The sequence below is a fragment of the Perognathus longimembris genome, chromosome 12 (genome assembly GCF_023159225.1).
Source record: "Perognathus longimembris pacificus isolate PPM17 chromosome 12, ASM2315922v1, whole genome shotgun sequence".
In the NCBI taxonomy this organism is placed as follows: Eukaryota; Metazoa; Chordata; class Mammalia; order Rodentia; family Heteromyidae; genus Perognathus; species Perognathus longimembris.
The window spans coordinates 59,161,514-59,176,176 of NC_063172.1; the positions used below are offsets into that span (position 1 = coordinate 59,161,514).

Here is a 14,663-nt window from a genome sequence, read left to right on the forward strand (position 1 = left end):
TGTTAAGAGAAAAGACAACCTAAGCCACTTACATTATTTTTTAAGTAGATTTAGTTTGTTGACTAAGAGAACATGTTGAGTGTGTCTGTTATTATCCTATAGTAGCACCAAGCATGACTACAGTTGTTTCTTGTTTTTGTCTTCCAATAAGATAGTAATGTCTTCCCCCCTACTGCTGTGCTAAAAAAAAAAAAACTATATAGAGAAATTGGGGACAAGAAACAAGAGAGGAAAGAGATGGGAGCAAAAAGGAAATGAAATGTGAAGTGATTACAAATCATTGCTATTTTTAATGTCATCCTTTCACACTGATTTTATGTCTAATAATTGCTTCCTAAGCCAACAAAGTTTATGAAGCCCCAGGAGTCTTCCTGAAGGTGTCCATCTCATGAATAAAGAAGGCAATGTGAAAAGACTAGGGGATTCCTGGGGATGCCTTCTGGAAGATGGAAAAGTATTCCTCAGTCCCTTGAGAAGGGAGAGGGTAGAAAAGGGAGAAAGGAAGGAAGAGAAAGCAAGAGAAGAGGAGAGGGAAGAGAGGGAGGAGGAGGAGGAAGAGGAGCAAAGGGAAGGAGAGAGAAAGAAAGATTACTCTCTTAGTATTCCTAATGATAACCGAATAGACTAGTAAGGCCATTAATCAACCAGTTGCTTTGAAATACTGGGGGTCTGGACAGTGTTCTCGGCTGGCAGCAACGAGAATGAATTCCTGTAACTAGGGGCAAATATTGTTTATGAAGTACTAAGAATCCTTATAAATTGTGTATACCTTATATCGGGAGTACTGAAAAGTCTCAAATGATGGGTTTGAGGACTTGTGTTGTGTTTTTTTTTTGAGGACTTGGCGTTTTTTGTTTGGGTCTGGTTTAGTTTTGACTTTGGCAATTAAGTTTTCCAAAAGGTATTTAAGTAGGTTCCATATAGGCATGATTGAAGATTTTTATTCCTAATACCTCTAGGGAAATTGAGAATATTTGTGCTCTAAAGAAAATTGTGATTTCTCCATAGTAAGCGTGAGCCATTCGGGAGCATTTATGATCAAATCATACACTCCTATGAGTCAACCAGAAGGATTTCTCTGTTTTAAATTTTCTTTTTAGTACTAAAAAGAAGGCTTGCGTTCATGGGGATGAACTTCCCAAACTTGCTTGGTTTGCAGGAGAGTTTCTCATCCTTTGGCTCGGGAAGGTGTAAGTAAGCTCACAGACACAGGCCAGCTCTTTTCTTGACTTCTTAGACTTCCTGCCAATCCCATTTCTCTGGCCTATCTGAAGAAGTCATTGTTTCAAGTTCTACTGACAGGTTGCTGATAAGCAGTCACAAGTGCGGTCAGGCAGAGGGACATCCTGTAAATCCTCCCTCACCAGCCACCCCCCCCCCCCACCACCACCACCACAGTGTAGCCCCAAGCGGATCAGGGATCCCAAGAAGCTGGGAGCATTGAATGAGGGAGGAGCCCGGGGAGGGGAGGGGGGCTTGGCCGAACCCTCCTTTCTCCATTCCCTGGCATTTCTTCCCTGGGAGTTTCCCTGAAAGAGATGCCGGCCAGCAGGCGTGTTCGGGAGGCGGCTGCGAGAGTTCGCGCGTGGGAAAAACCTCGCCCCCACCCCCTTGCTTTCTTGCAAAGAAATGCCTGTCCTCTGGCTGCCAGGCGCTTGGGCAGCGAGGCTCCTGCACCCACCGGGGCCTTCCAGACGGCCTTCTTCGTCCCGAGGGCGGCCAGGACCCCCCCCCCCTCGTGGGTGGGTGGGTGGGGGGGAGGGTGGAGGGGCGATCGGCGGGCGGGGAAGCGGGGACGCTGCCGGCCTGCCTGCGGGGGTGCCTGTGTTGCTGGAGCCGTGATGTCACCCGCCTCTGCTAACCCGCGGTTGGTTGTTTTGTGTTCCAGCCCTGCCTGCCTGGGGAGCACAAAGACCTGAAGGGGAGACTCCGGGACGCCGAGGAACCTGTGGCTGGCGGCTGGAAGGAGGAGGGGGAGCGCGCGATCCGGCCCCGGCCCCGGGCCCCGGTGGAGGCGGAGGCGCTGTGAGATGAGCCGCCGCCGCCGCCGCTGCTGCTGCTGACAGCGGTTCCCGGGTCCCCCCCCCCCACCCCCCCCACCCCCGCCCTGCCGCCGTCGGTGCTTCACGTACATGTGTCTCTCCAGGCCGGCTCGAGGCGCCCAGCAGAGCATCCACCACGGCCGCCGGGGAGAGACCGCCCACCATGCCCACCGAGACGCTGCAGCCAGGTAGCATGGTGAAGCCGGTCAGCCCCGCGGGCACCTTCACCTCGGCCGTGCCCCTGCGCATCCTCAACAAAGGGCCCGACTACTTCCGCAGGCAGGCCGAGCCCAACCCCAAGCGGCTGAGCGCCGTGGAGCGCCTGGAAGCCGACAAGGCCAAGTACGTCAAGAGCCAGGAGGTGATCAACGCCAAGCAGGAGCCCGTGAAGCCCTCGTCGGTGCTGGCCAAGCCGCCCGTGGGCCCCGGGGGCGGCAAGCGCGCGCTGGGCAGCCCCACGCTCAGGGTGTTCGGGAACCACCACGCCAAGCCCGAGGGGGGCGGGGGCGGGGCGGGGGCGGGGGCGGGGGCGGCACGCAGCGCGAGACCCTCAAGCTGGAGATCCTCAAGAACATCCTCAACAGCTCCGAGGGCTCCAGCGCGGGCTCGGGCCACAAACACGCCTCCCGCAACTGGCCCCCGCACCGATCGGACGCCTCGGACCTGCACCGCCACTCCTTCGCCGAGTCCCTGAAGGTGTACCCCACGCCCGGCCGGGGCAGCCCCCAGGAAAGCAGCTCCCACGTGAGCAGGAGGCGGCTGCTGGAGCCCTCGGCCGAGTCCTTCCTGCACGTGTCGCACAGCTCCTCGGACATCCGCAGGGTGACCAGCAGCGCCAAGCCCCTCAGAGCCATCCCCTGCAGCAGCTCCGCCCCGCCCCTGCCCCCCAAGCCCCAGGTCGCCGCCCCCCTCCCGTCCCCCGAAGCCGACCACCCCCCGGTGGAGCCGGCCTGCGGGGTCAGCCGGAGGCCCTCCCTCCAGCGGTCCAAGTCGGACTTGAGTGACAGGTACTTCCGAGTGGATGCCGACGTGGAGAGGTTTTTCAACTACTGTGGACTGGACCCCGAAGAACTGGAGAACCTGGGCATGGAGAACTTCGCCCGGGCCAACTCCGACATCATCTCCCTCAACTTCCGCAGCGCCAGCATGATCAGCTCAGACTGTGAACAGTCTCAGGACAGCAACAGTGACCTTAGGAACGATGACAGTGCCAACGACCGCGTGCCCTACGGCATCTCCGCCATCGAGAGGAACGCTAGGATCATCAAGTGGTTGTATAGCATCAAACAAGCTAGAGAGTCACAGAAGGTGTCCCACGTGTAAGACAGGACGCCCGGCTGGGAAGGACTGGCGGGGAGGGGCGGGTCTGTCTGTGCATATGCAGTCGTGAGGGTTGTGAGGTCTCCTTTGAAGTGTTGTGAACTGCCCACCCTTTTGTGTTGCTCCGTTGTGCAATGTTTTCCGGTTGCATGCCTCCTGTCAACATGGCGACTAGCCTGGCTTCCCCTTCACACCTCCGCAGAGCCTGGCTGACCACTGCTCACCTCCCAAAAGTGTCAGGCCAGATTCGAAATTCGGGCTTTGGCTCTTAGGCAAAACTGTTTGTTTACAAGGGGGCGCGGGTGGGGGGGGGGGGGAATGGTATACGATTTCTTCAATATTTATGTGGTTCTTTTGTGTTTTTATACCCCTCGCTCTTGTGTCTTAACTAAAAAAGTTGTATCAACTGGTCTTCAAGTTGAGAGCAGAATCTTTTCGAAATAAAAAGCCACTTTGCCTACATGTGAGACCCTTAAAAGGGGGGGAAACAACTAGGATTTGCCACCAAATGAATAGTAACTGCCCGATATAGAACCAAGCTGGGTTTTCTGTGAATAAAGTTGTGAGCCTGACATTAGTTGTTTTCATGTTGAAATCTTCTTGCCACTTCCTAGAGACTCATTGGGACCACAGTACTAAGTCCTGTGTCCGATTCAGTGTGTATATGTTGCTGTTTCTGTGTAATACCCCAATTAAAGAAAGACAATCAAAAACAACCAAGGTTTATTAAATCTAGGAGTTTGGATATTTTGGAATTTTGTTGCTGTTCAGATTGGAATAATTCAAAAGTTCCTAGCATCAATCTTTCTAACTTGAATGGCCTGCCCTATTGTGGATTCTGAATGCCTTTAAAAAACAGAAAAAAGAAAAAAGCTGTGTTTAGTTTGGAGAGGTTTTTTGTTGTTGTTCCTTTGTTTTTGCTGTTATGTTTTTAGGCAAGAACTAGTTTGTGTCATTTCTTTTCCTCACTCCCTTTGTAGTTGTTCTATTTGGGGGACTGGAGTGGGACTTGCATAGGTTTGAGCTATCTGAAGTCATGAACAAAAATGGAAATACCAGCCATATCAGTATAGAGCCTCCCATTCAAAAATGAATCATCTCTGAGCAGTGTAATTCGGTTGTCTTGCATATGTTGTTCTCTCAGGCTGTGGGCATTTGTTAAAGCTCGAGGAAATTGTAGAAACACTGTAGTTTTTCCACTCTGTAGTCTCTAAGCTGCCTATCACCTTTGTCTTTGCCCCGCCCCTCCCCTACCTGTTCCTCCAGGTGATTGGTCAGCTGTCAGCCAGCTGATCCTAGGGCATTGCACAGGGGTCTGCTTCATTGTTTTCATGCTCAGAAGTTCCCAGCAGCAGCACCTTAGTCTTCATCAGCTAATACGAAACTTTTTATGGTGTAAATGCATAAGACTTTGTACATACTTGCGTTGTTATGGAATCTTTAAGAAAAAAGAAAACAAGAAAAAGTTATGCTAATAAAGATCTCTGGTGCAGGTTCTGGTGGTGATGGTTTCTCTTTGTCCTTTCTTTTGCTCCCTCTATAAAAAGTTAAGCTGTGGATGATGAGCCGAAACACTTTTTTTTTTTCCCCTGTGGGTTCTGGGGTTTGAACTCAGGGTATGGACCATGTCCTTTTCAGTTTCTTTGCTCAATGTTGGCTGGCACTCTACCACAGGATCCATGGCTGCACTTCTGGTTTTCTAGAAATTAAATAGAGATAAGAGTCTCATGAACACTTCTGCATAGACTGACTTCAAACCAAGATCCTCAAATCTCGGCTTCCTGAAAGCATTATAGGAATGAGCCACCAGCACTCTGGTTAAAAACACAGTTTTTATAACTTTGAAGAAACATCATTTCATGAAGCTGCTGTTACTCGCTCTCAACCAGTTCAAACAGCAGTATCCCGAAAGCAATGTGATTTCGCTAAAACAAGTTACATCAGAGTTTCTAAAATATGCTGCCGCCTCTTCGCTTAGTTCACACTTCTTTTATTTTTGTCTTTTCTTAAACATCAGGATTTTGCACATTTCCTACAAGATGCTTCATTTGTAAGTATGTATGAGTTCTTACTGTAGACTTACCTTTGAAATACCAGTCTTACTCTGTCCAGCCTCAAGGACTGCTGAGTACATCCATGCATGGATCCACTCATTCACTCTATTCACTCCATTTTAAATCCATCATTTGGTGAGCAACTTTACTGAGTATGTAAAGTAGACACTAGACTGCCATGGGTAACATCACAATCCCTACCACAGCCCTCACATCTGATTTTTGTTTTGTTTTTTTGTCAGTTCTAGGGGAGAAATTGGGCCTGGGCACTGTCCCTGTGGTCTTAAGCTCAAGGCTAGTGCTCTACCACTTGATCCAACAGTGCCACTTCTGATTTTCTGGTGGTTAATTGGAGGTAAGAGTCTCATGGACTTTCCTGCCTGAGCTGGCTTTGAACTGTGATCCTCAGATCTCAGTCTCCTGAGTAGCTAGGATTACAGGTGTGAACTACCAGTGCCTGGCCTCATATTTGTTTTAATCGAAGAACCACTCCTTGGTAGATATGTCATCCAGCCTCCTAATAATTTTATTTGAATGTTGCACATTCAATGAGTGTTTATTGAATGAGGCTATTTGAAGATGAACCTTTCCTCCAAGATTTTACATAATATATAAAAATAAAAGGCATTTTATTTAAAATAATTTTCAGAACCAAATACTAAAAACTCCCTAGCTGTTACTGTTGATCAACATTTTTCTTCTGAAAAGCAAATTTTGTTCATTGACTCTACTACTTTGAGATTATTCCTGGATATCTCACTAAAGGTCAATGATCAAACTAGACCTGTCTTTTCTAAAAGAGAAAAGGTATTTGGAAATGCAGTTATGAATGATGGTAACACAGTAAGTTCAAAATAACAAAAAAAGTACTCTTTTTAAAAAGCTAACAATAAAAGAAAGCTTTCTCCACTCACCATTGGTGTAGAAATGTGGCTTTTAGAACATACTTTTAAAACCCTTGCGTAACCATCACTTTTCTGGAGCTTTTGGAATAATAGAAATCCTTTTTTCATGAGTAAACTATTTTGTGGGGACAAAATCATTGCATGTGGTATTTTAGATTGTATTTAAGTCTTCTAATACTTCAATACTGTGTTTAATCTATGTACATATAGAACTATATCATATCACCTCATTTATAATCAACCTAATCCCAGCTTTACTCATCCAGTAACAAATATGAGGCTCTTGGTTGCGATGGAAAGGTGGAGAGCTCATTATTTGCTATGCCGTGTAGTTTCTACAAGGAACTATTTCAGGTACTTTCTGTTAATTCTAACAGGCATTTCCTAATTGGGAAGTGTTCTATTAAGTACTCATTCTTCTGGCTTGGGTTATTGGGTATGCACATTTCTAGATATACAATATGCTAGTGGTGCTATACATATAGTATAGGCATACTTTTTCACTTTTTTTTTTGCCCAACACAATGACACTAAACCCTACAAATAAGCTGTTCTTTCACCAAATCTTAAAGTCCTGTCATGTCCATTCATGTCCAGTCCGCTGCCACTGCCTTAGTTCAGGCTCTCAACATTTCTTTCAACTGCATTGTTTGCTTTCTAGGATTTTTCAATGAAATTCCCACCCCCACCCCTGTCTTAATCATCCTGTTTTATGTAACATAATATCAATTCTGATCATGTTATCCCCATGTATAAAATAACATCTAGCTTGAATAAGTTGCTGATAAGATAAATCCTAGCTTCTCCACTAAGCAGAGCATGATGGGCATTGCTTTAAAGCTTGGCACCTAGCCAGGCCCCCAGTCTCGATCCAAAGGGAAAATTCCACTGTAAACATCGCATCACTGCATTTATGATCTTTAGTACAACAGATTGCCCCCAAACTTGGCAGCGTAGAATAATAAACATTGATTATCTCAGTGACTAAGTCAGGAATCCTGGAGCGGTTTAGCTGAATGGCGCTCTCCGTGTGGCTCTCTTTCTCTGTGTCTGTGTGTGTCCGCACACGTGTGTGTCTCCTCCCTCTCCTTTTTTTCCTCTCTCTCCCTCTCCTTTTTCTTCTCTCTCTCCCTCTCCTACATACACACAGGGGTTTGAATTAAGGACCCTTAAGCTTGCTTAACTTGCTTGATCAGCTGGTACTCAACCACTTGAGCCAGGCTTCCAGCTCATTTTGGTCATTTTGGTGATGATGTGTCTTGGACTTTTCTGCCCAAGCTGGCTTTGAACCACAGTCCTGATTTGGTGAAAGAACCAACCCCTGAGTAGATAGACCACTGGCTAGTAAGAATCAAATGGTTCTTACTTAGGTTGTATCATTGAACTGTTGACAAAAGGGTAGCCATGTCGCTTTAAAGGCAGGCTTCCTCCAAGAAGGCAGGTAGCCTCAATTCTTTACAACATAGGCTTCTCTCTGGGTTTTACCTGAGAATCCTTTCAATATGTCTGATTTCTCCCAGAGGGATTGACTAGAGAGAAACAAAGAGAAAGCTGTGCCTTTCACAATCCTGTCACATTCAGTTCAGTACAAATGGGTCACTAAATACAACCCCCATTCAAATCAAAAACCACATGGCTGTGTTTTAAAAGCATTATCCCACTGATGGTTCACTAGATGTGTATACTGTAAGGCATGCTTTTTCCCTCATTCACTTCCAAGACATGTTCTTGAAGACTATACATCTTACCCCCTGTGACATTTTTTGTGCATGTGCCAGGCCTGGGGCTTGAAGTCAGCGTCTAGGCACTACCCTTTAGCTTTGTTCACTCAAGCTTAGTGCTCTACCACATGAACCATAGCTCCACTTCTGGCTTATGAGTGGTTAATTGGGACTAAGAGTCTCATGGACTTTCCTGCCTGGGCTGGATTTGCAGAACCATGATCCTCAGAGCTCACCTTATTGAGTAGCTAAGATTACAGGTGTAGCACATCAACACCCAACCCCTTTTTTAAATTGTCCATGTCTTGGCCATGGAGCCAGCCTCTGCTGGCATTTGTGTGTGTGAAATGCATTTGTGTGTGTGTGTGTGTGTGTGTGTGTGCTGTTTAATTTTTTAAAAATGCCTTCCTTAAAACATCCCCTGTGAAAGAAAATCTAATCAACATGCAAATCTTTGATGACACTGATGTGGCCCATGGCCCCAGGGCTGGACATCTGGGTGGAACTGCATCCCAGAGTACACAGCAGGTGCTGAGGAAGCATTTGGGCATGTTTTTGGTGGGGGAGAGGGAGAGAACTTGACTGTTTCTTATCCAAAATGGTTGGGACAGGATAGGTTTCAAATCTGGGGAGTTTTTCAGATTTTTGAATCGTTGTATACATTTTATGAATTGAGCACTCCAAACCCAAAAATCTAAACTATGAAATATTTCAAAATGGAACTTTGTGAGTATTATGTTTTCAAATTTCACTATATTGCTGATTTGGGGATTTGGGATACTCAACCTGTATCATGTTTCAAATCCTGTTTAAACGATAAGCCTTATCCCCGAGAAGCCATGAGTAAATTTAACTATCCCCACATTAACAGTGAAAAACTTGAGTCCCATGGCAATTCCACCCTTTACCAAAGATCCCAGTGGGAGCAAGTGTTGACATGAACATGACTTACGATTCCAGCTCTGCCACTCTATCCCTACTGCTCCGTTCAAGACCAAAGAGACAAAATATGTTGTGCTTTAAAAAAAACAGAAGGGGCTTTCAATTCATCCTGTTAATTTTATTTGCCATCAGTGTATAGAAACATGTCTCAAGCAGTCAAAATCTCAGCCATTCCATCCATACCTAAATGGTAGCCTATACATTTTTTTGTTAGAAAGAGACTTCAGCTGCCCTATTATGAGTAATATATAGCCCACTCCACTCAGAGCCAAGGCTGTTGCAAATGCCTTCTTCCAGTGTTGAGTGTGGCATGTTTTAAAGTGGCATCTTCTCTTTTGGATCTAGGAAGCTTAAAGATAAATGTCTGGCCCAGATTCAGCAGTCAGGAAACACATTTGGACTCTACAAGGAATCAATATCACTCACCTCTCCCATCCTTGAGGGTGTGCTTGGCATTCTGACCAGCAAATAAATCAGGAAAGGGTTTAAGAGGTGAAGGATGCTCCAGTTAAAGCATCTTCTCTTAACAGAAGGCTGACCTCTGCTCCATTTTGGAGTTGTCAAATATGACTCTTCTACTTAAGATACTGGTAAATGACCTAGAAGTCTGGGAATCCGTACAGTATTTTCTAAGCACACTGTGCACTAGGACCTCAGTGACTACATATGTACTTCTGCTCAAATCACCTTAGGTGCAAGGTTCTTGACTGCATTTGAGTTACTTCTTATTTTGGCTAAAAGCTTACAGAAGGAAACACCAAAAGGTGTTGGCCCCTTCCTCCATTCTCTGAGACTCATCTGTTTTCTCTGGCCTCTTGTTATCCTGAGAACTAATTTGGGAATACCAGAAAACAGTGTTGAAGAATATAGAAATCCTGTGTCCGTGGCAGTTATGCCCTTGCTATTCTAGAGAGCTTCAACTAGAGAAGGAAATGAAATCTGTATAGGGAATCTTCTTAAATGGAGGAAAACAGTCCCAGAGAATAGACCCATTAATCTTTCAGAATGACAAGCTGACAGAATAGAATGTGGACGGACATAAAGCCAGTTACAGCCCTTTGAGGATAAAGGTGATGCAGTCTTTCACTAGCTGGATGTGCCATTCATCCAGCATTCACTAAACAGCTTTCAGTAGATCTAAGTCATATCTATGTCACATTATCTCATTCTCTCAAGAACTTTAGAACTCAATTATAATTCACCCTACAATCAAGGATTGAGCTACTACTCAAGGGCTCCCATCGAAAAAGCAGGAAAAATATGAAATGCAATCCCAGGTTAGTAAAACATCCAAACACTCATTTGAAACATGAAAATGAGGGGTTTTTTTTTACCATCTAACATGGTTGGTGGCCACCATTTTTGCCTCTTTGCTGTAAACAGAATCGAAGAATATTAGTCACATATTAGTACTACTGCTTTGTGATTCATTCTTATAATCGATGACTTCCAAAACCCTCATCCTATCTGATCATATCTGATTCCTTCATCGAGGGACATTCGTGAGCACCTGTTCTTTCTAGCATATTATAGAGAAGTGAAAGGATTCAGCCTGGGCTACAGAGCAGTGAAACAGAGAAGACTCTGCCATGACCTCCCAAAGCAGCCAAGATGTGTGAATGGTGGAACCGCACAAAACTGAAAATTATACCATGCTGAATTAGGAACAACTTGATTAATCTATCGTCTTTGATTTGCAATGGTTCAACTTACTCTTTTTCCACATTATTGATAGTGTGAAAGCAATAGGAATCCAATAGAAATATTTGTTCCAATTTTGAATTTGGGTCCTTCTTCAGGCTGGCAATGCCCTGTATAATTTTCTTGAGGTACAGACATTTGCAGTGAGCTACAGCTGCCAATGGGCTACAGGATCATGAGGGACAACAACATCTGCACAAGGCATTGGGTTAAGCTAGGCTTTGTGGGAGGTTATTGCATTATAATGCACTTCCAACACACCACATTTCTACCCTCTGATGGACTGGTCAGAATGTAACCCCATAGTAAAGTAAGCAGTATCTTCATTCCTATGCTGTGTTCACTGACTCAAAGATTGTCTCAGTCACATTTTTTGTTAAGATACACTACCAATTATTTAACCATGCCAGCTATAAAATTCTTCATGAGGAAGAAAGAGAAAGTGTTAATGGTGGAAATCATTGCCACGATTTTAATGTTATTTTTGTTACTTCACTGACCTTAGATGTCCAGTGTCCTTGAGAGTCCTGGAACCACTTTGTAGGCCTGATTACCAGCTTGAAAGTTACTCTAGCATCTCCTCTCTATAGTTTGCTTCCCCCTCTGGGTGAGTAGAACCTACAAACTCTTCTCTTCAGAACCCGTGGCCTCAATGCTTATTCTTAAAAACCAAACTCTCCCCCTTTCTTCCACTGCTTACTGACCCATCATCCTACTTTTCCCTTCAGTTGTCTCTTGCTGATCCCTGTCACCCTATGTAAAGCAGCTCCCTCTGCCTGTTTCTCCCTTTGAGTTATTTTATTCATTAGTTTAGTGTCTGTCTTTGTCACCTTCACTCTCTTTGCCTAGTTCAGTGTCTGGCATAGGTCTGGAAAATCAAATTGTATTGGAATACATGGATGAACCCAAACCAAACTGCTCAACCAATTCCAGTCTCCTCAAGCCTGCAGAACCCATTCCTCTCCTCCTTCCCCCTCTTCTGTCTCTGTCACTGACAACCATCATACCACAGATGGGAACAACCTGACATTCAAGAGTGTCCCTCCTGCTTGTACTTGGAAAATAAATCTTGAAGATTTAGGTGGCAGGCATATGGAATGCAGACCACTCTGTATAGACAGACTTTTAAAGCATTTCTCCTAGTGCAGCTCCCTTCAAAAGCTAGAAAGGGGGCTGGGAATATGGCCTAGTGGCAAGAGTGCTTGCCTCCTACACATGAAGCTCTTGGTTCTATTCCCCAGCACCACATATATGGAAAACGGCCAGAAGGGGAGCTGTGGTTCAGGTGGCAGAGTGCTAACCTTGAGCGAGAAGAAGCCAGGGATGGTGCTCAGGCCCTGAGTCCAAGGCCCAGGACTGGCCAAAAAAAAAAAAAAAAAAAAGCTAGAAAGGAGCTAGGTGCAGGTGTCTCCCCTCTCCCTGTCCCACCAGTAATCCTAGCTACTCAGGAGGCTGAAACCTGGATGGATTTGGTGCCAAACTAGCTTGGGCAGAAATGTCTAAGAGACTCCATCTTCACTTAACCAGAAAAAAAAAAAAGAAAGAAAGAGCTGGGCTGGAGGCATGACTCCAGTGATGACAGAGCTCCAGCAAAGAATAAGAAATCCCAGAGCTTGAGGCTTGCCAGGCAGTGGTAGCTCATGCCTATAATCCTAGTTACTCAGAAGGCTGAGATCGAAGGATCAAAGTTCAAAGCCAGCTCCAGTAGAGACTCAGAGCTACAATTAACCAGAAAAAAAATCCAGAAGTGGCTCAAGTGGTAGAGTGACAGTTGTGAGTGGAAAAAGCTAAACCAGAACAAGAGGCCCTGAGTTCAAGCCCCAGTACTCACACAAGAAGAAGACAGGAAGCTCTGTTCACTCTTCACTACGGCCCAAACCTGAGTAAAGTTATGCTGGGAGGGGGTGGGAGGGGGGACAATCCAACACTATGCACATGAACTTGATTTGAAGTTCTCCTGTGGGTCCCAAAGAGCAGTGAGCAGTACAATCTTTTTCTTTGCAATACTATATCCCTAAGGTAATGTTGTTGACTGCTAACTGCTATACCACTCCTTGTAATAGACTGTCTGCAGGAAAATCTGTCCTCCCATTTACCTTGACCTTGCAACCACCAGTTCACACTCTGTCCTTTGGAAATTCCACTAACTAGGGAGCTCGGGAGAGCAAGGTATGCATGAACACAATTGCACCCTCAGTGGAATAAACGGGTGGTGGCATAATTGATAACATCTGGAAGCTTAATTGGAAGAAGGTAAAAAGAGGGAGGGAGACCTCTCATTACATGGCCTCCTAAAATGCTTGGGTTAGCATGATTTGTCTACTTAGCGGTAAATAAGTATGAAGCTTTTGAGGATTTCTAAGCATGCATAATTTTTTTCAGGTCATTCCACCCTTCTTATAATAAGGAACAGGAGAAGAATGGCTTTCAATGTTGTTGCTTTTTATTGAACCGAGGTCATGAGGAGCTACCGAGCATTTTTTGTTCATGGAAAACATTGAAGCACTCATTTAATAACGTTATGAGCATGTGGCTATTTCACTAAAGGCATCTCCAATTTTTCTCCCAGTGAGTTGACAACTGCATATGGTTTAGGAATGTGAGGCTAATATCTTGGGCTGCAAGAAAATTACCGTTTCCTTGAGACAGAGCCTAGATATGTTTTATCTAGGCTTCGCATTTCTCAGAGCATTTGACATAAAATTGACTCACTCCCCTGAATCTCCTTCTTTAAGTTTATGGACTTGCTTCCAACTGCTGAGAATTCTTGGGTGTAAAGAGTCTGTGAATTAAGATCTGGATAACATTTCAGATTCCCAAATGTTCTCAGCATTTAATTCACCACCTGATGCCTTTTAGATCCAGTTTAATAGCTGAAATGGAATTTTTGTATTTTCTGTGCTTTCTGTGTGCATATGTATGTATGCACATGTTGAGTTTCTTAAGGAATTTATTACAGACAAATGTGCTGATGGTCATATTACACTATAGCTAGTTCTCAAATTAAAATCCTGGTTTCTCACCCTCCCCAGGGGGATATGACCAGCTGGAGTAAAGCAGATTTTAAGCTGAAAAAGAAATGTAGTGTGGCTTGTTTCTTGACTCTTTATTTGCTCTTAAGCCACTGTAACTGATGACTGGATTGCTTTCCACACGTTCAATTTTAGGGGGCAAGCAAGCAGCTTGCCTGGTGAGGAGACTTGACAGCTGCTGTAATGACACGTTCCTGCCTCAGTCTCTTCTTTCTGTCCATCTGCTCATACCTCCCCAAAGACAGAAACTGCTGTTTCCTCTACTGTATTTCCAGTGTAAGGTGAATTGATGTGTGATGGAAAGAACTCAGGATCATTCTAAGTTCCTGATCTGGGAAGGAAAGACTAGAAAGTCTGTGGAATGACTTCCCATCCTCATTACTCTGACTCTGCCCAGAATCTCCAAACTCTCGTGCTGTTGGTTTTTTTCCCTCTTTCTCTTATCCCTTTCTCTTCCTTTCATGAATTGCTATCTAGCACCAAGTATAGCTCCAGCTTTGGAGATATAGCCGTGGTCCCCTAGACAAACAAGGCCAACTGTTAAAATCCTGGTGATTTTAACATGCCCCACGCAGAGCTCTGGGATCCCGAGTGAGACAAAGAATAGATAAAGCAAGGCAAATAAGTCGGGTGTGTAGAATTCTGATGGTGACATTGGAGAAAAAGAATAAAGCAGGGAAGAGGGGTGGTAAGTAACCTTCCTGGAGGCATTGTTGAGCAAAGACTGAAGGAACCCTTCAGAAATGACTGAGGAAAGTCATCCAAGATGTGGACACATGGAATAAGCCACAGGAAGATGGATAGGGCTGAAGAGGAGTAGGTGGTGTGTTGAGTAGATGGGAAAATATGTCAGGTGGGGTGGGCAGGATGAGGGAAGACAATGTTCTGTAAATGAGAAGGAAATCCAGGTTAAATGAATTTAAGCAGGTTCACTGGGATTTTCATT

At 45.1% G+C, this 14,663-nt stretch overlaps 1 protein-coding gene across 2 annotated transcripts; it reads left to right on the forward strand.

The window, feature by feature from the left end:
* The first annotated feature begins 2,055 nt into the window (after positions 1-2,055).
* On the forward strand, positions 2,056-4,858 carry Fam110b (family with sequence similarity 110 member B). 2 transcript variants are annotated; one of them, XM_048359178.1, is made up of 2 exons: positions 2,056-2,544; positions 2,577-4,858. In XM_048359178.1, the coding sequence occupies exons 1-2, from the start codon at positions 2,206-2,208 to the stop codon at positions 3,363-3,365; spliced, it is 1,128 nt and encodes a 375-aa protein (XP_048215135.1). In that variant the 5' UTR covers positions 2,056-2,205; the 3' UTR covers positions 3,366-4,858. The 2 variants fall into 2 exon arrangements, with proteins under 2 accessions (XP_048215135.1, XP_048215134.1); XM_048359177.1 differs by having other exon boundaries at positions 2,056-2,537; positions 2,570-4,858.
* The last annotated feature ends 9,805 nt before the right edge of the window (positions 4,859-14,663 follow it).

Coding starts and splice junctions, on each gene's coding strand:
- Fam110b (XM_048359178.1), top strand. CDS start 2,206: ATGCCCACCGAGACGCTGCAGCCAGGTAGCATGGTGAAGCCGGTCAGC. Junction 2,545..2,576: donor ACGCCAAGCCCGAGGGGGGC/GGGGGCGGGGCG, acceptor GGCGGGGGCGGC/ACGCAGCGCGAGACCCTCAA.